The sequence below is a fragment of the Hyaena hyaena genome, unplaced genomic scaffold (assembly GCF_003009895.1).
Source record: "Hyaena hyaena isolate Hyena2069 unplaced genomic scaffold, ASM300989v1 scaffold_397, whole genome shotgun sequence".
NCBI classification, from domain to species: domain Eukaryota; kingdom Metazoa; phylum Chordata; class Mammalia; order Carnivora; family Hyaenidae; genus Hyaena; species Hyaena hyaena.
In genome coordinates, this window is record NW_024081028.1 from 313,927 (window position 1) to 340,172 (window position 26,246).

Sequence of the window (26,246 nt, forward strand, 5' to 3'; positions counted from 1 at the left end):
AAAGATAGAAGAACAACTGATTTAGCAGAGTTTTTTCAAGGAGGTATAGTCAAAATACTAGACAGAAACAACATGGATGACAGGAAGAGGGGGTTAAGAAGGTAATTAAGGTGTTCCAAGCTTCTTGGTATTTGCCCATGAAGGGTAGAAATACTCACTAATTTTAGACTTTATTTGAAAAATATGAAATTAAGTATACTTGCTAAAAATTTGAGGAAAGTCACTACTAAAATGTAAACTTCCAAATCAGTAGAAGGAAAAAGAGAAATCAAGTAAATGTGATCAGTTCAATAGAAGGCAGAAAAGTAGGGGAGGAGGAAAGCAAAGAAAAAGCATGACAGGGCGTCGGCTGGCTCAGTCAGTAAAGCATGGGACTCTTGATCTCAGGGTCGTGAGTTAAAGCCCCATGTTGGGCATAGAGCTTACTTTAAAAAAGAAAAGGGGATGGGTGGAGAAAAAGCATTTTTAAAGAAATAATAAAAATAAGTCCAAATGAATGACTAATCAAGATATATATATATATATATATATAAATAGACTAAATATGTCTACTAAAGTTTAGCCCCACACTGCTTACAAGCAACAGATCTAAAACACAAGGATATAGGGGCCCCTGGGTGGCTCAGTTGGTTAACTGTCCTACTTGGGCTCAGGTCATGATCTCACAGTTTGTGAGTCTGAGCCTCGCGTTGGGCTCTGTGCTGACAGCTCAGAGCCTGGAGCCTCATTCAGATTCTGTGTCTCCCCCTCTCTCTGCCCTGCCCTGCCCATGCTCATGCTATGTCTCTCTCTGTCTCTCAATAATAAACAAAAACGTTAAAAAAAAAAAAACAAAAAAAACCTCAAGGATATAGGGAGGTTGGAAATCAAAGAATGGAAGAAAAGATTTTGGAAAATTAACCAAAAGAAAACAACCATAATGATAACATCAGGCAAAACAGACTTTGATGCAAAAAACATTAGTAAGGATTAATAAGAATGAAAACAATAGTAAGGATGAAAACCAGCCTATTTAATGTAAAAGGGCCAACCTACCAAGAACACATAACAATCATAAGCCTGAATACTTCTAAACAGCACTCTCAAACTGAAGAAAACATTAATAAATGTACCAGGGAAAATGACACATCCACAATCATGGTGAGACAACTCATGAGTGAGTTTTTAATACAATTCTCTCAAAAAAATAGTTAAGGAGAGGGAGGGAGGCAAACCATAAGAGACTCTTTTAAATACTGAGAACAAACTGAGGGCTGATGGGAGTGGGGGAGAGGGGAAGGGGGGTGATGGGCATGGAGGAAGGCACTTGTTGGGATGAGCACTGGGTGTTATATGGAAACCAACTTGACAATAAACTATAAATAAATAATACAACTCCTTCAGAACTGGTTAAAAAATCCAAACAAAAATCCAAGATAAACATTTGAAAAACGTAATTTAGAAGTCTGACCAACTATATAATAAATGCATATATGACAGAGGAAGCCTCAACAAATTTTAAGGAATAAAAAATATCATACAGAATGCATAGTATTACCACATGCAGCAAATTTAGAAATCATTAGTGAAAAGGTAGCTCCCCACCCCCTCCCCACAAAACAGTTTGGAAACTAAAAGAAAACAAAACAAAAAAACAACTTCTAAATAATTCATGGGTGAAAAAGGAAATTATGATAAAAGTTACAAACTATTTAGAATTGAACAATAAAAATACTGCATCTCAAACCTTATGAGGTGCAGTTATAGCAGTATAGTTAAAAGGAAAATTTATAGCCTTAAAAACCCATGTTAGAAATTAAGAAATAGTGTTCAGGAAGCTATAAAAAAAGACACAGAAGATAGGAGAAAGAAAAATAATAACAAAAAAGTTTAAAAAATCTAAAAAGGAAACATTAAAGATAAAAGAAACAATAGAGATGCTCACCAAACCCAAAAGCTAGTTTTCTTCAAGACTGATAAAATAGAACTTTAAAGGCACCTGGGTGACTCATCTGGTTAAGTGTCTGGCTCTTGGTTTCAGCTCAGGTCATGGTCTCCTGGTTTGTGAGTTTGAGCCCCACATTGTGCTCAGGATTCTCTCTCTCTTCCTCTCTTTCTGCCCCTCACCCCTCTCAGAAATAAATAAGTAAACTTTACAAAATGAATAAGTAACTTCTAAAAATATATATAACTTTAAAAATATATTAAAATGATAAAGTATACAGACCTCAAACAACATTGATCAGGAAATAGAGATCGGACATACATATATGGTATTAACAATGAAAAGAAGGAGCATAAGCTACAGATACAATAAAAACTTACAAAATTATAATGCTATGACAAAGAATATTTGTGCCAAAAAAAATTTTTTTTACAAATAGTTTATTGTCAAGTTGGTTTCCATATAATACCCAGTGCTCATCCCCACAAGTACCCTCCTCCATGCCCATCTCCCTCCTCCCCGCCACATCTATCAGTCCTCAGTTTGTTCTCAGCATTCAAGAGTCTCTCATGGTTTGCCTCTCTCCCTCTCCCCCACTATTTCCCCCCTTCTTCTCCCCCATGGTCCTCCATTAAGTTCCTCCTAATCATCCTATACGTGCAAACATATGATATTTGTCCTTATCTGCCTGACTTATTTCACTCAGCATAACACCCTCAAGGTCCATCCATGTTGCTCCACAAGGCCAGATTTCATTCTTTCTCATTGCCATGTAGTATTCCATCGTATAGATAAACCACATCTTCTTGATCCATTCGTCCATTGATGGACACTTGGGCTCTTTCCATGTTTTGGCTATTGTTGAGAGTGCTGCTATTAACATTGGGGTACATGTGCCCCTATGCATCAGCACTCCTGTATCCCTTGGGTAAATTCCTAGCAGTGTTATTGCTGGGTCATAGGGGAGTTCTACTGTTAATTTTTTGAGGAACCTCTACACTGTTTTCCAGAGGGGCTGCACCAGTTTACATTCCCACCAATAGTGTAGGAGGGTGCCCATTAAAAAAAAATTTTTAAAGTCTCTTTTTTGTACAATGGCCATTTCTTAGAAAAATAAAGTCACCAAAATTGACTTAAGAAAAAAAAGAAATCCTGAATAGGTCAATAGCCATGAAAGAAACTAAAGCTGAAGTTCAAAAAGTTTCTCCTATCCCCAAAAGGTATCAGCCCTAGATAGTTCTATAGGCATCCTTTACCAAAACTTTAAGGAATAGATAATTCCTACATTACACAAATTGTTCCAAAGAACAGAGACACAGATAAGGCTACCAAACTCATTTTAGGACTCCAGCATAACCTAAATGCCTGAACTGAATAACAATAATAAAACAAAATCATCATCTAATATCACTTATTAGTGGTGGCACCTGGGTGGCTGAGTCAGTTGAGCGTCCAACTTGAGCTCAGGTCATGATCTCATGATTCATGAGTTCGAGCTCCACATCATGCTCACTGCTGTCTGTACAGAGTCCACTTCAGATCCTCTGTCCCCCTCTCTGCCCCTCCCCCACTTGCTCTCTCTCTCTCTCTCTCTCTCTGAAAAACAAACAAAAAATCTTAAAGTAATAGCTATTCAAAAATCCAGTAACGTATATTTAAAAAATACAGCAAGACTGTGACAAAAGCCACTAAAGTTCCATATGTCCATTCTTCTCATGTCTGATTTTCATTTTCTTTGTCTCTGATTTTCAGCTATGTGCCTGCTTGCTGTACATTGCTTCCCAACTAGGACTACATGTCACAGCCTCCCTTGCAGCTAGATGCCACCATACAATGAGGTTTTAGCAAATGTGATGTAGTTGAGTATATCGTGTGTAATTTTCAGAAAGTCTTTTTTACAAGGAAGGACTGTGTCCCTCCTCTCTCCCTCCTTGGCACCTCTCAGAATACAGACAGGATTAGCTGGAACTTGAGCTTCAGCTCCTGGGATGGAGGTGATGCACAGAGTGCAAGACCAGCAAGGTCCATGAAGAGCCTGGGTCCTGACACTGCACTTCCACCCCCAAGCTTTTCTTTTTCTAAGAGAAGGAGAAGTTCACTTATACCATGAGGCTCGGGGCGCCTGAGTGGTTCCATTGGTTAAGCATCTGACTTTGGCTCAGGTCATGATCTTGCAGTTTGCAAGTTTGAGCCCTGCATCGAGCTCTCTAGTCAGCACAGAGCCCACTTTGGATCTTCTCTGTCCTCCTCTCTCTCTGCTCCCCACTCTCAAAACATAAATAAACATTTAAAAAATTTTTTTAAAGATTCGATAGAAGTTCTGTTACTTATAGCAAAACTTAATCCAAACTGATAATAGTATCAAGCAGGGTTTATCCCAGGAATGAAATGATGGATCAACATGGAAAATCTATTAATATAATTCACGTTATAGATGAAAGGAGAAAATCTATGATCATCCAAGTAGATTCTGAACAAGCATGTAATAAAATTCCACTCTCATTTTCTATTTAAAAGGAAATAAAAATGAAACTTCTTAGCCAACTAGGAATAGAAGGGAATTTCCTTAACGTGATGAATAGTATCCACCCAAATCTGAACCAAACATCATCTTACTTGTGAGCAGCATTTGAGAAGATAACCACTAAAGTCAGGAATGGGACAAGATTGCTACACTCCACAGTGAGCTAGAAGTCTTATGCAATGTATTATTGCAAGAAACAGAAATTAGAAGAATACAGATTTAAAAGAAATATTCTCATTTACAGAAGATATGACAGACTATATAGAAAATCCATCATGATTTTCAGATAAACTGAGTCCTAATAAGAGAAGGCAGCAAATTTGCTGAATACAAAGTCAATGTCTAAAACTTTATAGTCTTCCCATGCACTAGTAGTACCCAATTAGAAAATAAAATAGAAAAAAAAGATCCTCCATGATGCAAAAGACTATCACTTTCTTCTGTATCAGGAAACATTCCTGCTTACCAGCCTCCCCATACTCACCGTTATTTCCCTCAAATTCATTCTCCACTTAGCAGCTAGTGACCTTTTGTAAACATAAATTGGATCCTGTCATGCTTCTTTCACCTTTTAATGGCTACTCATTAGTTATAATTAAATTTCAGTTCTTTATCATGCCCGTGCTCTCCATGACCGAGCCCCTACCTATTCTCCAATCCACCCCCTTACCTCTGCCCCATCTGGTTCCACACCAGCACTAGAACCTTCTTTTGGTTCCTGATGCATGTCAAACTCTGTCCTGACAAAGCATCTTCACATATGCTATTCCCTCTTCCTGGTACCCTTCCACCCTCAATGGCCACCTGAGTATTCCCAGCCAATCCTTGAGTCACCCACTTACCCTAAATAAGATCCCTTCTCTCTTAGATTTTTTCTTTCAGGGGCACCTGGGTGGCTTGGTTGTTTAAGTCTCTCACTTCAACTAAAGTCATGATCTCACAGTTTGTGAGTTCGAGCCCTGCATCAGGGTCTGTACTGACAGCTCAGAGCCTGGAGCCTGCTTTGGATTGTGTCTCCCTTTCTCTGTGCTCCCAGCTTGTCCTCTGTGTGTGTCTCTCTCAAAAATAAATAAACATTTAAAAATATATATTTTTCTACATTATCTTTCAATATCTCATTACATATTATACTATAATGTGTAATCATATTTTTATCCATAGAGTATTTATTCATTGCCTCAGTTCCCTTCTAGACCATAACTTCTATGAGGGCAAGATTCATGTCTTTGATGTTTCCCTGAGCCTAATAGGAATAGTCAAATAAATGATTCTCAATTAGTATTTTATGAATGAATGAAGAATGAACGAATGAATGAATGAATGAAAGGTTGCTGATTTAGCCAGAATCTCGGTAGAATGCCTACTGCACTCTTCCCAGGATTCAGTCTTATTAGAAAGAATAGGGAGACCCCCGGGGTCTCACTGGATGAGGGACCAAGAAGCCTTATAAAGCAGTGCGTATGGGTAGTAGGTTTGGTTTATGGTCCACAGAGCAGCACTGGAGTTGGGGGAAGAGTTCTGAACACAGAGCTGCCTCACTCCATGACTCCTACCCCACCAGTGAGGAACTCAGGCCACGGACTTGTGAACTGGGTTTGCCATAAAGTGCTCCTTTTCTGGGATCTTTGTGGAATATTAAGAGTTTGGAGGAGAGTGGCTTTCAGGAGTGACGGGGCAACAAGGCAGCTATTGATCACGCGTGGTGGAAGCATTTACAGCCTCAGGAGCGCACGGTACTGCGGAAGCTGGAGTGTGCACGGAGAAAAATGGTATAGCTCACAGGCACTCCAAGAAGACTAGATCAGGCGGGCGCACACAAAGTACTCCCAAGGGTTCCCAGAAATAGCTTTAGGGGAGGTCGGAAGGCCCAACAATGGCAGCTGGGAACAGCTGGAGGGACTAGCTTTATTTCTCCAGTGCAAATGGCCTGGGCAACACAGATGACCATGGAACTCTTGCAGCCACCCTACTTAGGGCCACCGGCCTGGTGCCATTGGGCAGATAGGCCACCGTGGCACCGCCACACGGTCGTTAGAGAAAACAAACGTCTTCCCACAGGGAACCAACAACACAGGGACTCCTCCCAGGATTGTCTCCAGAGCTGGAAATGCTAATTCTTCAGCTGGAAATTAAGGGAGTGCTGTTTCTGAGGCCACCGAAATGGCCAGAATAGTGGCCGTTGGTAATTCTACCATCTTGGGTACACCGCAGACTCGGGCATATAATAGGTACCCCTGCCTGGTTAAATGCTTGTGTGAGCCAAGTGAGGAGGAGGGTTACATTTGCCACGGGCCCCTGAGAGGCAATCTTCATGTTTATTTGTTTCTCTGCGAGCTCACACACTTGTACACCACAGGACATAACGAGGGACTGGAAAACTCCTGCAATCCCCCATAAAGGACAGTTGTTGGAGGCCTGCTCAGCACCTACTTGTTACCTTTCCCTACCATCCCCTTCCTCCAACCACTCCTGTCACCTCGGAGCACCTGAGACAGGCATGGGTACAAGGAGAACTCACTTTAGATCTGATGACTGCCCTGCTGACCTCTCCAAGGGTAACTTCTGTGGCTGCCCCGACCCCTCCCCATTAGAAAAGCTTAGTGTCCTGGTCCAGAAAGAGAGCGTGTGCAGGCAGACGGGACCAAGGAGGGCACTCTCCAGCCCTCTCTTCTCTTCTCCCCCAAGGAAGCCTGAGATAGTCCCACCCAGACCTACCTCTTGTCTTCTTCCACCTGAACACCAATGGAGTGGAACTCTCTTCGACTCCTATTCTCCGTGTCCGAGTCTGAGATAGTCTCCACCTGGCGACAGGGTAGCAGGGAGTCAGTGGCCCGGGCTAGGCAAGGGACACAAGCCCTCCCCAGACAGAGGAGTGAGCAGAGGCAGAGCCCCGAGCCAATGGGCAAACTCTGCAAAGACAATCTGCCCCAACAAGAAGAGACCCAGGAGGTGAGAGGCATCGTGGCAACCAGTAGAGGTGATGGTTCCACCATAAGCGACGAGGGAGTGGGCTGGGGCTGGTTGTCACGGCCCAGTCGATGGCCAGGCACAGGGGCTTCTGTGCAGCTCAGAGCAGGCCAAGGGAAAGGTCAACCCATCCCCGCGCGGCCAACCTGAGCTTGCTCCCGCACCTCCTGCCGAGGTACCTGCACCCCGATGGACGGCCGCCACTTCCGCTGCCGCGCCAGGCTCCGCAGCTCCTCCCTGCCAGGAATGGTCTTGATGATGAGTGTAGGGGGCTTGGGGCTGGCCCGGGGAGGCACCGGCGCCAGCTCCAGGGTGCGCGCGCCCACGGCCGGGCCGTCCAGCCCGTCCGCGGAGCTGCAGCGCCGGGCGGGGCCCTCGGCGGCCGCGAAGCTCTCGTGGGCGGAGTCGGTGCTGCTCTGGGCGGTGATGGAGATGCGGGGCGGGGCCTGGCTTCCCGGCGGGATAGGGGACGGGGCCTTTCTGAAGTTGAAGGCTGTGGCCAGGGACGCAGAAACGCAGCCGATGAGAAAAGCGCGTCCCAGCGGGTGTCTGTGGCCCACCGCCCCACACCCACGTGGTGCCAGCGGACCCAGCCGGCGCGCGTCCTCCAAGCGCTGCTAGGTACAGGGCCGAGGCTTGTTCTCCCCATCATCCGGTCCAGAGAGGCAAGCCAGCTGCCCAAGGTCACACAGCACACCTGTGTGTGTGACCTTGGGGCCAGCACCAGAACCCAGGGCACTCTCCAGGCTTGAGGGGGGGGGGGGGGGGGCGCAACGAGGGCACACTCACAGGAGCCGGGCCTCCCTGAGACAGAGGCAGGGGCAGCAAGGAGGGGCAGGCAGTCGTCGTCTTGAGAGCAGCCGGCCTGGATGGCCCGGAGGTAGCTGTGGCTCCGCATGCGGAAACAGCCGGGCAGGTCCAGGGCGTCCACCGCCTGGGACTCGAGCTCCCCAAACACAGACCCGCACACGGCCTCCAGCTGCTGGTTCAGCTCCTCACTGAGCTGGGGGCAGGGGGGTCGGGAGGATAGTTACAGCGGTGCTGGGATGAGAGCAGGTATCTCTGAGGTGCTTTGCCTTAGGAATATATCTAGATCCGCAGAAAGATGGAGGGCTCCTCGGCCCTGTGCAGCTCTCCAGGCCTGCCTCGGCCGTCTTGGGGTTCAGCCTTTCCTCTTGATACTTCTCCCACCCCATCTATGCCTCTCCCAGACACCTGGGACCACCTCAGCGTCCTCTCCATCTAGTGCCTGGTCTTCATCTTTCTCTCACCTAACCCTGAGGGAGCAGACCAGGGGTATCCACCTTGCTGCCCAATATGGAGGTGGGGAGCTGCAGGGAAAGCCACCTTTTATTTTATTATTTATGATCAGTTACATTACAAAACTGATTGGCAACAACCTATAGAGATATATACCATGCGGCTGGCAGAAATTCATGGGTAAGTGATGGAGCAAAAGTTATTAACCTCCAAGGGTTCCAAGCCTTCTCCCACCTTCTGCCGACTGAGGTTCTGATTTGGCCTGCTGATTCTTTCCCTGCCCTCATCCTCTAAGGAAAGTTCAGCCATTGCTGACTGAGGTTCTTGTTTTCGTTTTGATATTTTGTGATACAGAATCCATGGTGTCTTTTAAAAAATTAAAGCAACTAAGAAAAAAAGCAAAACAAAAATTCTGTTCACGGAACCGTGTCCCCTAGCACTGCACTAAGACTAAATGTACCGCAGAGACTGCAGCACTGTTCATATGATATGAGAAAACAGGCACAAAGGAAAAATAAAGGTAGGTGGTCCAGAGATAAGCTCTACACCCAGAGCACAGGATGGGTGCACATTTGACCCTGAGCTTCAGAGCAGCCAAAGCATTAAGGAGTATAGCCTGTAGGTCGCCTGCATGGGCTGTGGAGCAACCCACCTGGACTCAAGCGTTGGCTTTGCTACTTCCTAGCACTAACTTCTTAAAGCTTTTGGGCCTCAGTTTAATCACCTGCCCAATGGGAATGATAATGGTTCCATCTTCATGGGGATTTTTAGGGGACTCAAAGAAAAACATGTGAGGCATTTGGTGCAGGTATTGGTATATTCTAAGCCCTCAGTCGATGGCATGTGAAGGTCTCAGGACCTACCTGGAAACAAGCCACTGCTCATGAGAACCACAACTATTCCTGTTACTGAGCCCAAGAGAAATTTCTCCATGAGTGATTACGTAGAGACCATTGGAGGAAATCATCAACAAGGCCCTCGGTAGCATCCACATGGTAAATATGACACCAAGTGTCCCATGGTAGCATCTTATGACATCTCCCAAGAGATTCATGGCATCATATTAATGTGCAATCAACAGATAGTGTCTTGACTCATATGTAAAATGCAACTTGACGTTTCCATAACTCCACCTCCAAAGCATGACATCACTAAATTCTACCTCAAATTGAGCAAAAATTTCCATCCAATTCTACTGATCTTGGTTTGCCCAAACTAAGGCTCAGAGAGAACGGATGAACTGTCCAATGATGCCCAGCTTGTAAGTGGGCATCATTTACCAAAGTTAAGTGCCAGGTTTCCTGGCTCTTTTGCCAGGCTGACAGCATCAGAATCTCCTGCGGACCTTGTTAAACCTACCTTAACTCAAGCTCCACTCCAAGGATCTGAACCCGAGGCTCTCTAACTATATGCCTCTCTTTGCTTTGCTGCTTCAAAGCTCAGGGACAAAATTTCCTGAAAGTTCAGATTCAGTGGTTCCAGTGTGGACCCAGTAATCAAAAAGGAGTGCCTGGACTTCTTTCTGTGGCTTGTTCCAAAGTAACTTCATTAAAAATAATAATAATAAAATAAAATAAAATAACTTCATTACAAGTTTACAGAAATCATAGGTCATGGAAAAATCAATCCAAGATCCTGTAGAAGTTAAGTTCAGCCATGTTTGGCACAGACCACACTTCTGTGGCAGCTGTGGCTTTCATCATGACTTCTGCTAGTTTACCTTTCAGTTTCCTAACTCTGGACCTCTGGGGTGCCAAGGACCAGCAGTGCAGGGATGTTTCCTGAAGCTCAGGAGCTGATCTAACTCCTGCTATTTCTAGGCTAGGCTCAAGATACACCCCAACTAGAACCAATCCAGCACAGAGGGACCCTTCTGGGGGCATGGGAGAGTTGATCTAACCCCAGTAGAGAGCATTCTGGGTACCACAGATGGAAGGAATCTCATTCTGCAGCTCATCTCTGTATCTCCAAGCCTCTTCTATGTGTAAAGTTCTAGACATAATATCTGGCATCTAGCAGAGGTTCTTAAATCACAATGACAATGCCTTTCAGAGGCCCCTCCTTCCCAGAGTCTCCAAAGCTCTTGAAATCCCAACCATATGCTATTCCTATGACTAACTCTATCCAAGGCAGACAGAGGGAAGGTGAGAAACTCCCTGGGGCCACACACTTTCTATCTCTACCGGGCAAGAGCAGCTTCTGAGGTGGTCCCACAAGGGACCAGGACCCAAGGGAAACACAGACTTGTATAGACTCCCTGAGGAATATTGCACCTGTGCTGATCTTTACTACACTATGATTATAAAATTGTAACGTGCTGTGAATTCTCCTATTATCCCTGCACTGTCTTCCACCCTGCTTCCCCCAGCCCCCACTTTCAGAAGAGTCAAAGCCAAAGAATCCTTTTAGAAAATGGGAACCTTAGCCTTTTTCCAAACCAGACTTAGAACCGGTAAATATTTCCCAGGGTACAGAATACGCTTTGCTTAGGTCTAACTGAAACTGTCCGTGCTGGAGTCAGCGGGTTCATCCGGGACCTACGCAACATCCCGTATAGTTCACCTATGTCATTTCGTTTAGCTAACCTTGGAAAACACTCTCATTTCAAAACACTCTAAAACACTGGATAAAATATAAGAAATGTTTTATATGCATAGCTGAGCTCACAAGAAAGCAAGATGTGTCCCCAGGGGACAAAAGCAAAGAGGAGACTGGAAAATCAGAATATTAACTGTGTGAGTCAGGGCTGCACACAGCCCAGTAGTGGTGGGAGGTGGGGGTGCAGGTTGCTGGTCCCAGGGACCAAAGGGCTTAGGTATTAATAATCACTTGGGTGTGGGAGTAAAGTGTTGGGCCCCACATGAAACACAGTATTGGAAATGAGAACCTCAGTAAAGGTAGGAAAGGGGACACCTTTCATGAAAAACAGACTAAAAAAAAATTAATTATCAGCACAGGCTGATGACAGGAAGCCATTCTGTAGTCTAGGCACCGCAGGAAGGGACAAGTAGACTAATGTTCTAAGATTTTTGTAGCCACAAGCTGATCTTCACATAGACACAGGATTCTGTCTGCATGGGTTTAGGTGACCCAGACACCTCCCTGCCAATGAAAAATTAACAAAAAATGGGGGCACCTGGGTGGCTCAGTCAGTTAAGCATCTGACTTCGACTCAGGTCATGATCTCACATTTCGTGAGTTCAAGCCCAGTGTCAGGCTCAGGGCTGACAGCTCAATGCCTGGAGCCTGCTTCAGATTCTGTGTCTCCCTCTCTCTCTGCCCCTCCCCTGCTCATGGTCTGTCTCTCTTAAAAATAAATAAACGTTAAAAAAAATTGTTTTTAAATTAACATAAAATGGTCCCAGGCCAGGAACAGTCTAGAGCAGCGATTGCAAAATGTTTTCTGAGGAGCAAATTCCTAACCCAGGCTGTTCAGGATTCTCACAGATAAAGCTCCACTGAAGACCAGTTCATACCAGGCCATGTGGCGTACTACCTCTGACAGAGCCCCTAATGATCTCCACCTCCCGGTGTTAACACCCTTGGATAGTTCCCTCCTCTTGAGTATGGCCAATACTTATTGTACCAAATAGAACATGGCAGATACAATGGAATGTCACTACTGAGATTAGATTACAAAAAGACTATGGCTTCCATCATGGACACTCTCTCTCAGAGTCTTTGCTCTGGGAGAAGCAAGCTGTTATGAGTAGCCCTATGGTGAGTCCCATATGTCAAGAAACTGATGACTCTGGCCAATAGCCAGTGAGGATCACATGGCAAAAGCCATAGGAATGAGTGAGGAAGTGGATATTCCTCCAGTCAGGCCATGTCATGACTACAGCCCTGGCCGACACCTTAATGAAGCCATGTGAGTCGCCTGACCCAGAGGGCACGCAGCCAAGCTGCACTCAGATTCCTGATTCACAGAAATGGTGAGATAAGACATATTTGTTGTTGTGAAAGACTATGTTTGAGGATAATATGTCACACAGCAATAGATAACTAAAATAAATGGATATAAACAACTAAGCTTTTATTGAATTAAGCCATTGAGAATTCAAGCTTCATCTGTTATAGCAGTATAACCTTAGCTAAAACAGATTAGCTTTTAAACTACGTTTAAAACTTCTTTTTTTTTTAATGTTTTATTTATTTCTAGGAGAGAGAGAGAGAGAGAGAGAGACAGCGTGAGCAGGGGAGGGTCAGAGAGAGAGGGAGTCACAGACTCTGAAACAGGTTCCAGGCTCTGAGCTGGCAGTCAGCACAGAGCCCAACGCGGGGCTCGAACCCACGAACCGCGAGATCATGACCTAAGCGAAAGTCGGATGCTTAACCGACTAAGCCACCCAGGCGCCCCTATGTTTAAAACTTCTAAAACTTAAAAGATAAAACTGAATATATAAGAAGAGAATATAAACTTCAAAGACTAGAAATATTTAAAAAGAAACCAAACCGGATTTTCAGAACTGAAAAAAAGTCAAATCAAAAACATAATTAATGAGTTAAATCATAGATGAGACACAACTGAAAAGAAAATTAGTGAATCAGAAGATATATCTAAGGAGCTTACCCAGAAGGCAGCATAAAGAAGCAAAGAGATAGAAAATATGAACAAGAGGTTAAGATGCATGGAGGAAAGAACAGGATCTCGCAGTTTGTGGGTACAAGCCCATGTCGGGCTCTGTGCTGACAGCTCCACCTCTGTGCTGGAGCCTGCTTTGGATTCTGTGTCTCCCTCTCTCTCTGCCCCTTCCCCACTTGAGCTCTGTCTCTCTCTCTCTCTCTCTCAAAAAAATAAATAAACATTTTTTAAATCTTAAAACAAAACAACTAATAGGAGCTCCAGATGAGGGACTAGATAGAATGTAGAAGAGGCAATATTTGAAGAAGAGATAATTATACTGATGGAGAATTTTCCACACTTCTAACTTCAAGCATGACAGAGTGATAGGCAAGATAGCTATAAAGCTGGACAAAAGTGTCAAAAATAACCGTTTCCTTACTCTGAAAAGCAATCAAAGGTATACAACAAAGAAACATATACATGAAAATTACTGAACAGCCTGAGTCTGGGGTGTCCTTGCCTGGGGCTGCTCCCATTACTCAAGTTCCCAGCTCTATCAGTTGCGATAGCTCAATCAGGGTGAGACAGGCTGTGAAAACCAGCTGTTTCATTGCCACTGCCACTTAATTTGGGTTTACTTAATTTGGAACATTGTCAGCTATAGTATCAAGAACAAGGAAAAAAAAAAAACAGGAATAGCCAGCAGCACTGCTAAGCTGAGACTTCAACATTGTTTGGGACAATCAATGGACTAAGAGACTAGGCAGGAACTTAACAGAAGTGTTCCAGGGGATGAAACAGCTACAGAAGGTTTGATGAGCTCTCTACATATCCTGAGTTAGCCAGAGGTGAGTGCATACACAGCAGAGACTAGAGAGGTATCAAGCTGCCCACACCTCTCTGGCCAAAGGAGCCTGTGCACGTGTGCAGAAAGAGTGCAAGAGGGACTGGCAAAAAGCAAAATCCGGGGTAGGCTTAAAAAGAGCCTGAAGTTTGTACTCCTGAGTCCACACACACAACCATAAGCAGAGAGAAGGCTTTCTGGCTCAAGGTTTTTGAGCACAACCTCTGACCAATCTCTGGCTGAACACTAAGCTATACAGACACAGGACAACACCTAGGAAGCCAGGCTTAAAAATAAAAGCAAGAAAGAAAAGAAACTTAGTGAATACACCAGAGGCCACATTTAGCATGGAAGACAGATTTTACGGGTTTAGTCCAGGGATTAACAAACACATAAACAAAGCAATAACAATCCAGGGGTAAAGTAAGAATCCAGAGTGGCTACAATATACTATCTAAAATGTTCAGTATACAACAAAAAAATTATGACACGCAAATAAACAAGAAAATATGAATGTTCACAAATGATTGATTTACAGACAAAAACTACAAAGCAGCTATTACAAATATGTTAAAAGAAGTAAAGGAAATCATATTTAAAGATTTAAAAGAAAGCACAATAACTTCATGAATAAAAAACCACAATGAAAAGATAGAAATTATTTCTTTTAAAGAACCAAATGGAAATTCTGGAGCTGAAAAGTACAATAACTGAAGTGGAAAATTCACTAGACGGGCTCAGCATATGAAATGATCAGTAAGTTTAATCAGTATAAATTATCCAATCTGAAGAATGGAGAGAAAAAAAGAGTAAAAATGAACAGAACTTCAGAGACCTACGGGACAATAACAAGTAAAGCAGTATACATGTAATGGGAATCCCAAAAGAAAAAGAGAGAAAGGGGAAGAAAAAGAAATGAAGAAATAACAGCTTAAAACTTTCCAAGTGTTATGAAACCATTATTCCACAGATTAAAGAAGCTCAGTAAATTCAAAGTAGGTTAAACACAATGAGATCCATAGCCAGATACACTACAATCAAAATGTTGAAAGTCATAGTCCAAGAGAAAATGTTAATAACACAAGGGAAAAACAATTCATCACATACAAGAAAACAACAATATGATTAACAACTGGCTTTTCATCAGAAACAATGAGCCCCAAAGGCAGTGGAATGGTATATTCAAAATGCTGAAATTAAAAACTGTCAACCAGGAATTTTATGTTCAACAACACTATTCTTCAAAAATAAAGTAAAATTAAAGATGTTTCCAAATACATATAGACTGAAGAATTTGCTGCAGACCTATCTTATAAGAAATCATGGAAGTTCTTCAGGCTAAAGGGAAGTGATACCTCATGGTAACTCAAATCCATAGGAAGAGATGAAGGGGACCAGAAATGGCAAATAAAAGACTCTCTAGATATGTTTTTCTCATTTTTTTCTCCTAACTTCTTTAAAAGGCATAAAATTTCACAAAGCTCTTATTATAATGCGATCACTGCTTTATAATATATAGCATATACACAGGAAAGATACATGACAGTAACAGCACAAAGAGGAGAGAGAAAAAAGAGACACATTGGAGTAATGCTTCTATAGTTTACCAGAATTAATAAGATGTTAATCAGTTATGATCACATTGTAATTCCTTGAGCAACTCTAGTAACTCAAATAATATAGTAAAAAGGAATTAATAACCAAGAAATTAAAATGGTACACTAAAACATTCATTTAATATGAAAGAAGACAGTAAAGATAGAACAGAGGAACAAAAATGACATGATACAATCCAACCATATCAATAATCACATTAAACGTGAATGAACAAGAAAGACTCATTTGAAAGGCAGAAATTGTTAGATTGGGTTTTTTTTTAAAGCATAAGTAGGTTGAAAATAAAAGGATGACAAAAGATGTACCAACAGACAGTAACCATGAGAGAATTTTCCAGATTTGATGAATGATACTAATCTTCGAATTCAGGGAACACACATACATATCATAGTGAAACTGCAGAACACCAAAATCAAAGACAAGATCTCAACAGCAATCAAAAAGAAATGAAAACTATGCACAAAGACGATTAGATTGATTGCAGACTTCCCAACAGCAACAACAGGAGACAGATGACAAAAGGCATTCAAAATACTGAGAGAAAATAAATGTTGACCTAAGATTCCATAATGAGCTAATTTATGTTAAATAATGAGGGCAGACTACATTTTTTAAGGCAGAATTTTATACTAACAGACATTCACTGAAAAAAATTACTAAAAAATATTTTTATTTTTTTAGTATAATTTATTGTAACTAAAGAATATATAAAAGGAAGGAATGAAATGTAAGAAGGTATGGGGGAGAGGTTAAAGATATGAGTTTATATAATCAAGTACTAATAGCATAAAATAGGGGCACCTAGGTGGCTCAGTCAGTTAAGCCTTTGACTTTGCTCAGGTCATGGTCTCACAGTTCATGGGTTCAAGCCTGGTGCTGGGCTCTGTGCTAATAGCTCAGAGCCTGGAGCCTGCTTCGGATTCTGTGTCTCCCTCTTTCTCTGCCCTTCCCCGTTTGCTCGCTCTCTCTCTCTCTCTCTCAAAAATAAATAAAATGGGTTTTTTTTAATAGTTTATTTTTGAGACAGAGAGAGAGACAGAGCACAAGTGGGGGAGGGTCAGAGAGAGAGGGAGACACAGAATCTGAAACAGGCTCTAGGCTCTGAGCTGTCAGCACAGAACCCGACGTGGGGCTCGAACCCACATACTGTGAGATCATGACCTGAGCCAAAGTCGGACGCTTAACCGACTGAGCCACCCAGGCACCACAAATAAAATGTTTAAAAAAATTTTTTTAATGTAACAACCATAATAAAGACTAATTTGGAGAGGTAAAAAGAACACAGAACTAAAATACCAGGCAACATGTACAGTAAGAAGGGAAGAGGTCATCAAAACTAAAGTATCCTAGGAAAAGAGAAATTGTCAAATTTAGACTTTGCTAAGTCAAATATGCACATGAAAATTACAAGAGTGACCACAAAGACTGAAAATAGAATATATAACTGCCAAACCAGCGTGGGATTTGATAGTAAGGAAAATGAAGGCAACGAATCCAAAAGAAGGTAGCAAAGGAGTAGAAAAGCATCACCCAAAAGGCAGGAGAAATAGAAGCCACAAAATAAAACAACAGAAATACATCCAGGTGTATCAGCAACCACGATAAATGTAAATGTACTAAACCATTAAGCCATCGTCAGTATAGATATAAACTAAATTCCTTAAACTGTTTACAAAAGACCTACCTAAAATATAAGAGGACAAAAAGCTGGAGCACACCTGTGGTGTCAGAGGAGTGACAAGCGGACCAGTGTGGCTGGAGTGGGTGACAGGAGGGAACAGCATTAGGAGAGGGACTTGCAGGTAGCAAAGGACAGATCGTGCAGGGCCTTGTAAGTCCTCTGAGTAAGGCGAGGGTTTTGAGGGAATGTAATTTTATTTTGAAATGATCACTCTGAGCTGTACTGAGAGAAAAGGAAGTGGGCAAGGGCACGTGCAGGGGACTACATAGGAGGCAGCGTCAAAGCCCAGACAAAAGCCACGGTGACTTAGTCTAGAGTGGTGGCATTGGAGGTGAGAAGTGCTTTGGTTCTGGGTATACTTGGAAGACGGGACCAACATGATTTGCTGAAGGCTTGGATGGGGCGTGTGAGAGAGAGTCAAGACTGACTTCAGGCTTTTAGATCAGAGCTCCTAAAAGGATAAAGTTGACATTATCTGAAACGGAGACGACAATGGATGGAGGAGTACATTTGGCATGGGGCAGGGAAGGGGGGGGAGGAAAATGGAGTAAGGGTACTAGCAGTTTCATTGCGGATATCTTAAATTTGAAATGTCTATTAAACATCCAAGTGAGATTTCAGTACACAGTTAGACACACATGCCTGGTGGGGCGCCTGGGTGGCTTAGTCGGTTAAGCGTCCGACTTTCGCTTAGATCATGATCTCGCGGTTTGTGGGTTCAAGCCCCGCGTCGGGCTCTGTGCTGACTGCCAGCTCAGAGCCTGGAGCCTATTTCAGAGTCTGTGTCTCCCTCTCTCTCTGACCCTCCCCTCTCACTCTGTCTCTCTCTCTCTCCTAGAAATAAATAAAAATATTAAAAAAAAAAAAAAAAGACACACATGCCTGGCAATTATGGGAGGATTGAGGCTGGAGATACACAATTGGGAGTCACCGGGCCCTCAATAATATTCAAAGCCAGGCGCCTGGGTGGCTCAGTCGGTTAAGGGTCTGACTTCAGCTCAGGTCAGGATCTCATGGTTCCTGGGCTCAAGCCCCACTTTGGGCTCTGTGCTGACAGCTCGAAGCCTGGAGCCTCCTTCAAATTCTGTGTCTCACTCTCTCTCTCTGCCCCTCCCCCACTCACACTCTGTCTCTCTCAAAAATAAACATTAAAAAAAATTTAATAGAATAAAGTAATATTCAAAGCCATCAGCCTAAAGGAGCTCACCTAAGAAGTGAGTGAAGAGAGAAGTCTAGGAACTAAGCCCTGGAAAAATTCAGTGTTCTGCTCCTGTAGAGCTTAAGAGGCACTGGTAGCAAGACCAAGTGTAAGCAGCCAGAGGGAGAATGTAGGAGAACCTGAAAGGTACGGTGTCCTCAAAGCCAACTGACTAAAGTGTTTCAGGAAGGATAGAGTCCTCGTCTGTGTTAGATGTTGCTGATGGGTCAAATAAAATGAGGACTGAGCATTGAACTAGTGGGTTTAGCAACATAGGCTAGTCGACAGCTGTGCCAATCAGATTCCCTGATTCAGGAAATGTAACAAAGACCACAGCAGCAAACAATAGGAGCCAATGTGGACATTCTTCTACATTGCTTTTTTGCATTGCTCTTTTTCCCCGGCAAACAGTAAAAATAGCTAACCTTTACTGAGTGCTGGCTATGTGCCAGGAACTCTATTGTGATGCCTATTTTTAAATAGAGAAAGTGGGGCTCAAAAAAGTCAAGTAACTTGCCCCAGGTCACTTGGCTGGTAAGTAGCTGAGCTGGAATTCCAATCCATGCCATGCATGTGATTACTAAACTGCACCGCCTCTGCTTAGCTAAGGGGAAAGTCTACACTTAGGGATGGAACACACATTTATAAAGTACCACTTTGGGGCCAGGTACCTTGTGTTTGCATACATTTTCTCACTGAACTCTCACAAAGCCCCTGAGATAAATATCACTACTACTGTCATTTTAAAGGTGAGAAAACAGAGGTGTTGCCGTGTCTTCTAACAGTTGGATGGTGGGGAGAAAACTCAAGTGCAGGCCCTCTCTCAGACCGCAGCTCTGCCTATCCCCTGTCTGTGCAATCAAGCCTGCCTTTTGCATGGGGCGAACTGGGAGTAATCAGGCCAGGCTAGGACTGGAAAACCTCAGAAAACCATCGTTGCCCCTGCAAACTCATCACTTTGAGGCCCCTCGGTGGTTTTGAAGGATGTGACTGAGACCCCTAAGCTGAGTCAGCTCCAGGGGTCCCAAGGCAGGCTTCCCAGCTCCCCCCAGACCCAGACGCAGGCTCTCTCTCCATAGGCAGACCTCTGATTTTAAGGCATAGACTGAGTATGGGACTGACCCCCCCCCCCACCCCCCGCCTTTCCACCCTTTCCTTCAGGCGTGCTGGACCATCCCTACCTGTCCGGTGGTGAGGGAACGACTGTAGCCAGGGATGGAGCTCCGGGGATGGATCCGGGGTGGGACACAGCAGCTGGGAAAGGTCAAAATTCCAGATTCAGAATGGGGGTCTTCTAGAAAGGGGAGCAACAGCACTGAGGCCTCTGAGCAGGTTCTATCCCTCAGAAACCCCCAGACAGGGATCCTCCCAGGAGCCTCTAAGTAAAGGGACTCTCCCAAAGAGGCACTCAGAGAGGCGCTATCTCACCAGGGACCCCCCCTCTTTATGAGGGGCAGAGTGAGACCCCCAGCTGAATCCTAAGCAGGGGACCCCCATGGTACACACGTCTCCTGCAGGGACCCAGCACCAGCTTCCCACTCTCCGCCCGCAGCCCTACCTGTCCTTACTTGATCCGGGCCTGGTCCACGCTAGAGGAGCGGCGGGAGGTGAAGCGCCTGGCGACTGCTTTGGGGGACGTCTTGGGGCTGCCTTCTGAGTCTCCGCTCTCCTCATCCCCCATGGCTTTGATGTAGCTGCCGCTTCGCATCCTGCGGCAGGGGATCTCCCCGTCCTTGCCCCCAGTGGGGTAGCCCCCCCAGTCATCTTGCGGCACCTGCAGGGACAGGGGCTTCTGTCTCTCAAAAACGTCCGTCCGAAATCTAGAAGCCAGAACCCTCTGTCCCCACTGCCAGTGGGGGGCGCTCTGCTAGCTGGAGCAAGCCATGCTCAGGGGGCACGCAGAAGCAGAGCCAGAGGTAAGGTTTCAGGCTGTCCCCTCCCTTACAGGAGATACCTCATCATCCTCCATGGACTTTTTACTACTTAATTGAGGAACACCTACGGAGTCTCGAGGTGATATGCCAGGTGCCAAGAGGCTGAAGATCAGAGGCCAGAGTGACCTCCCCCCCGCAGTGAAGTATCACCTGCCCCCACCTTTCACCCCTCCTTCTCCTTCCTCCTCTTAACCTGCTGACATCCCAAATCCTCCAACTCTCCTTCCTTCCCCCTCTGAGGAGTCACAGAGGGCTCTAAGCAGGGAAGTGCCATCAGATTTGTTTCAGAAAGAGCACTCCGACAGTCCAAAGGGGGATGCACTGTGTAAGGCTGGGAGCAGGGCAGGGGATCGAGTGGCAGGAGGGAGACCAATTAGAAGGCTGATGCTGTTAGCCAGGCAAGAGATGATGAGCCTAAATTGAGACCATGACAATGAGGGGGACGAGGAGATGGAAATGAGGTGTTAAGGAGCATCAGTGAGCCTGATTAGATGTAGGGGGTGAGGGGGCGTTGGGGGGGTGCGCAGGGAGGAGTCACAGATGACTGGGAGGCTGCTGGCTGAGGACCTGGGGGATGGTGCTGTCGCTCACTGAGCCACAGAATCCCAGAGAAGCAGGTTTGGGGAAGAGGTGATAGGTCAGGGTTGAGCATCTTAAATCTGGCAGAGAACTGCTGAGCAGGTGGTTGGATGTTTGGTTCTGGAGTTCACTGGAAAAATCTGGGCTGGAGGAGGCAGACACGTGGGAGTCATGGGCAGCAGCTGAATCCATCGGGGTGAATGAAACAGCCCAGGGAAAAGAAGAAAGAGAGCTGGGGAGGGATCCACTGACATTTAAAAAGGGGACTGCAAAGAAAGGAAGAAAAGCCTATGAAGTCACCTGAGAAGGAGTGGGCAGAGGGGTAGGAGGGAAGTCAGGAGAATGCCATGTCATGGAAACGCGAGACATTTCCAGAATAAAAGGAGTTGATAATGTCAAATGCCACAGTGCATTCAGAGGTTAGTAATTCGGGCTTAGGAGTTAAAATCCATGTTCAAAATCCTGTCCCATCACTTGCTAGGCAAACTTGGGCAAAACTGATTACTCTCTCAGTTTCCTCATCTATGAATCGGTAATGCCAATTATACCTACATCCCAGGGTTGGTGGGAAGGATAAATAAGCCAATATGCCATGCCCAGCACATAGTAAACCCACAGTAAATGTTAGCTATTATTATTATAAGCCTTGAAAAGTGTCTTTCGAGGAGAGCTCTCAAGAGACCATTGAGGACCGATGCCAGAACATTTTAGAGGACAGGGGATGTGGATGTCAGACTGTAGTAAAGGGAGAATGAAAGGAAGTGAAGGTGTAGAACCTATGCTTTAGAACTGGGGTATGAAGAGAAGACAGTAGACAGAAAGGGGTATGGAGTTAAGGAAAGATTTTGTAGGATGAGAGACTTGGGCATGTTTTCAGAATAAGAGAGCCAGTAAAGATAAAGATAAAGATAAAGATAGCCTTTAAATGTGGGGATGGAGAGGGGGCAGTCAATTCAGGGATAGAGGGGATCCTGGGGAGATGGGCTCAAGCTCTGCTGGAGGGATCAGTCTGGGATGAGGGGTCCTGGCTTTTTTTCTCTGAGCCAAGAAGGAAGGCGATGGGGCTGGCTAGGGATATAGATGAACGTGTAGATGGCTGACAGGAAGGTGAGGGAGCCTGTGACGGTTGGCCTACACTAGGAAGAATGAGGTATAAATAGAGGCATGGGGGAGGGGGCTGGGGCAGGCAAGGAAGATTTCAAACACCTGTCGGAAGGAACAGGTTGAATGGGGTGAGGATGGAAGCTGAGAGGGTCAAGATTCAGGGAAAGCATAGGATTCAGGGGAGAGACAGAGACTCTGGGAGCGAGGCTAGGTGACGGGACAGAGATAAGTATGAGAACAGAGACCCAGGGATGGAATGGGGTCCCAGGGTGGAAGGAACCCACAGGGAGGGGCAAGGCTCAGTGAGGGGGCTGGGGCTCAATCAGAAGATGGTAACACAGGGAGGAACATAAAGGAACGAGGGCTCTGAGTACAAAGAGGGGTTCAGAAGAGGGTTAAGGGACAGCTGGGATCCAGTGGGAGAGACAGAGTCTCAATAAAAGGGTTAAGGATCCAACAAAGACACCTGGTCTGATGGGGCCAGCTTCCCCTGCGTTTATGCGGGGTCCCTGCAATGTGTTAGTTCTCCCCCAAACGGGCTCTGACTTTGCAATCCTAAGATGTCCGGGAACCCCAGGCCCTGTGTACTCCACAGAGAGGAGACACAAGCAAGCAGAGAGAGACAGGCCAGCAGATGGGACAGCCATGGCACTCTCTGCCACACTGCAGGGCTCCCACTCCACAGCCACTGCAGCTCCTCGCTCCTCTGCAGGACACTGTGAGGTGCATGTTAAAAAGGAAGCCCCCAGAGAGGTCAGGGCAGCCCTGGAGAAGCAGCAGGAGGCGGCGGAGTGGCAGAGAAGCTCCAGGGACAGCCAGGGCTGAGTTATAGGAGGAGGATTGGTGTTCCCTCCTTGGCCCTTTCTGCCGGACCCTTCAATTCCCAGCTTAGAGGACCTCCCTACCCAGAGAAGGGGCAAATCCAAGGACAACCCAGAAGTCCTGAAATCTAGAAGTTTCCAACCTTCCCTACTGTCTGCCTGCCCCCTTCTTGCTTTCCCTTGAGCTCTTGTAAGTTCTCCACCCAGGAAAGCCCTAAAGTGTGAAGAACTTACCAGCAAGGCCAGAGACACCCAAAAGACACATGCAAGGTCAATTCTCTGTACCTCTGAACAAGCTGTAGCCTCTTCCTGAAGACCCTTAATCCTCTTCTGCACTCGACCAACTCCAGCTCCACCAGGATTCAGCTCAGGGGTCCTCCTCCCCCAAAGCTGCTGCGAGCAGCCCCCGCCCCGGCCACCACCCCCCCCCCCCAGGTAGGTGAGGTGCCCCCTCTGTGCCCACATGGTGCCCGGGGCTCTGTGCTGTCACAGCCTCATCACTCTCTTCTACCTGCTTCCTTGTCAATCCCACCCCAACCCCGTAAGCTCCTCAACAAGCAGCGTCTGTGTCTTCATCTTCGTATCCCCAGCACCCAGGAAATGCTCACTGAATGAATGATTGTGGATTAAACACATGGAATGTGGGTATGGGGAATAACTCTAAGTCTGCTTTGACTTGTATTGACTTTTCCTCCTAAACCCATGGAAGGCCTCAAGAAAGTAAGCTGGGGGTAGGGGTGAGGGGGTTGCCTGGCTGGCTCAGTAGGAAGAACGTGTGACTCTTGATCTCAGGGTCATGAGTTTGAGCCCCATGTTGGGCATAGAGATTACTAAAATAAATGAAACTTAAAAAAATAAAATAAAATAAATGAAACTTAAAAAAAAAAAAAAAGCAAGCCAAGGGTATGAGGAATATGGGAGAGGGACCTGAGGCAGAGAAAAGGAAGGTTGAGAGAGAAGATGGTGAGAAGAACCCTGACCCCACCTCAATGAGAAGATGGAGAGGGGACAGTGTGGGGTGGATAACAGCTCCATAAAGAGAAGAAGTCAGAACTCGCCTCACCTGCAGAGACCACACAAGTGGTGAGACAGGATGGGGACAGCATGCCAGCTATCACAGGCACCATCCACTCCCTAGAAGCCCTGCCCTGGTGTTGTACCTGGGCCTCAGACTTCAGTGTGTCCCCAGCCTAGGAAAAGCCACAGGACAGGCTCCCAAGGCTTTTCCACAGTCTCATGGTGTCTTACTGCAGGCACCCCAGAACGACAAACCCCAGCACAGGCACATTCTGGAAATAACTGACCTTCATATTCAAACAGTATCTGGACCACCCAGATCTGAGCAGAAAAGAGGTCTGGAGAAGGCCTGGGGGCAGGAGAACTGCTTTCCAACTGCTGACCTCCAATCTCAAGGGAAGCGACAGCCAGGGAGTGCCACACTGTCCTGTCCACTGCCTACCCTCAACCTCATTCTGCCTCAGAGCTCGTGAGACAGAGGCCAGTACAGCTTGTCCAGCAGGCTGAAGGGAAGTCTTCCTGGCACTGACATATAATGTCAGAATAGAAGGGCCTCTTCATCGTACAAATGGGGAAACTGAGATCCCAAAAGGGGCTCGAGGTGACACAGAGAGGCCAGGCAGAACCTCCCTGCCTCCAGGCCTCTGTCCATCATGGGGACAATTGACTCCCATCCAGCCCTTTTGATAGCTTCCCGGGTGACAACACCAATGAAGATTGAGGACCCTGCTCCCCACCCCCACCAAAGCCTCACCTGCAGATAGTGATAAGTCCTGGCTTTGGCCTTGGCCTCCGGACCCAGGAGCCCCTTGCCTGGCCCGGCCCCTGGGTATCCATCCCGGCCCTGGCTGACCATCATGGTATGCCAGGCACTTCGCTTGACCGATTGTCCATCCAGTGACATGGACATGCCAGTGCAGGCGAGACAGCGGCCTTCTGACCCTCCCGAGCGCCCCTTGAAGCTCAAGTCCCGGTAGGATCCATCTGGAGCCTCCAGGCAAAAGGGACCACCAGGCTCTCCAGGAGGACGCCCACCCGCCAGGAAGCCGCTATCGCTGTCCAAGTTGTCATCGGAGCTCCACCAGCCAGTGGACTTGGACTGGTGCCGCCCGTCCCCCTTGCGGTCCTTGCTCTTGCTCCTCTTGCCGTGCCGGGACTGGTGGTGGTGGTGGTGGTGATGGTGATGGTGGTGGTGGGAGGTGTGGGGGCCTCCAGAGCCTGGGCCGGGGTAGCTGTCTCCTCCAGAGCCACCTCTTCCCTCAGCCTTGGGCCCATTATAGTCCCGCTTCCCTGGGGCCTCCAAAGAGTGGGACTTGGCGAAGAGCTTCTGCACAGAGTGAACCAGGTGCCGGATGCGGCTGGGGCTCTCACTGCGGGCCTCTGGGGCAGTGCCAGACGCTGGCCCTGGCCCGGGCCCAGCCCCTGCTGGACCTCGCTGGTATGGGAGTGTGTGAAAGCCATCTTGTTGAACTGGCAACTGCTTTTCAAACTGGTCCAGGAGTGTAGAAGGCAGGCGGGGGGCACCCTTGCCCTGAGGGTGTCCCACACAGTCTTCACAAGTGTCGAAGGGACCCTGGCCGGGGTACATCCTGGGGAAGGTGCTGCTCCCCCCCCCAACCCCGGCCCCCCCTGGCCCTCCCTCGGGGCCTACTGATGGCCCCTCACTCAGGCTCAGGGGCCCTTCAGGAGAAAGGTGTCCCAGGCCAGCTCTCGGGGCACAGAAGCGGGGCTCGGTGGAGAAGGCCTCCCCGGAGCCCAGCAGGTACGGGGCCCTGGCAGCTGGGCCCACGTCCATATGCTGCTGGTCGGCAAAGCGGGCTGGGCGGGGATGGCTACCGCGGTCGCCATGGTAACCCCTCATGGCCTCAGCAAGGGTTCTTCATAGTGTTGGGGGCCAGGCCCCAGGAACCTCCTGGGAAAATAAGCAGAAAAAGGATTTGGATTGAAAAACAGGCCACTTCACCTAAAACTATCTATTATTAGGTATTCTGGTATCCCTTTAGGTAATGCATATCAATTTATTGTGATTAATTGTACTATCTGTCTACAAATGAGCTTCAAATTCCTTAAAACAGTCATACAAGACAAAGACACTCACAAGGGTGCAAAATAATGCCATCATTCGTCAAATGCTGCAAATTTGATAAATACTTATTCACAAGATAAAATACCCTCAGCCAAATGGGTTTCTAAAAATCCTTAGGTTACC

The 26,246-nt window shown here is 46.2% G+C and overlaps 1 protein-coding gene across 1 annotated transcript in view; it reads right to left on the reverse strand.

The window, feature by feature from the left end:
• Positions 1-26,246, reverse strand: part of DLGAP3 (DLG associated protein 3) — a 61,410-nt gene that overhangs the window by 13,394 nt on the left and 21,770 nt on the right. The window contains exons 3-8 of the mRNA XM_039251758.1: positions 24,792-25,949; positions 20,151-20,356; positions 19,764-19,836; positions 8,205-8,418; positions 7,595-7,908; positions 7,164-7,249 (exon numbers count right to left, since the gene is read on the reverse strand). Of these exons, the coding sequence (XP_039107689.1) occupies positions 7,164-7,249; positions 7,595-7,908; positions 8,205-8,418; positions 19,764-19,836; positions 20,151-20,356; positions 24,792-25,898 (2,000 nt within the window). The 5' untranslated portion in view covers positions 25,899-25,949. The remainder of the gene's footprint in view (positions 1-7,163; positions 7,250-7,594; positions 7,909-8,204; positions 8,419-19,763; positions 19,837-20,150; positions 20,357-24,791; positions 25,950-26,246) is intronic.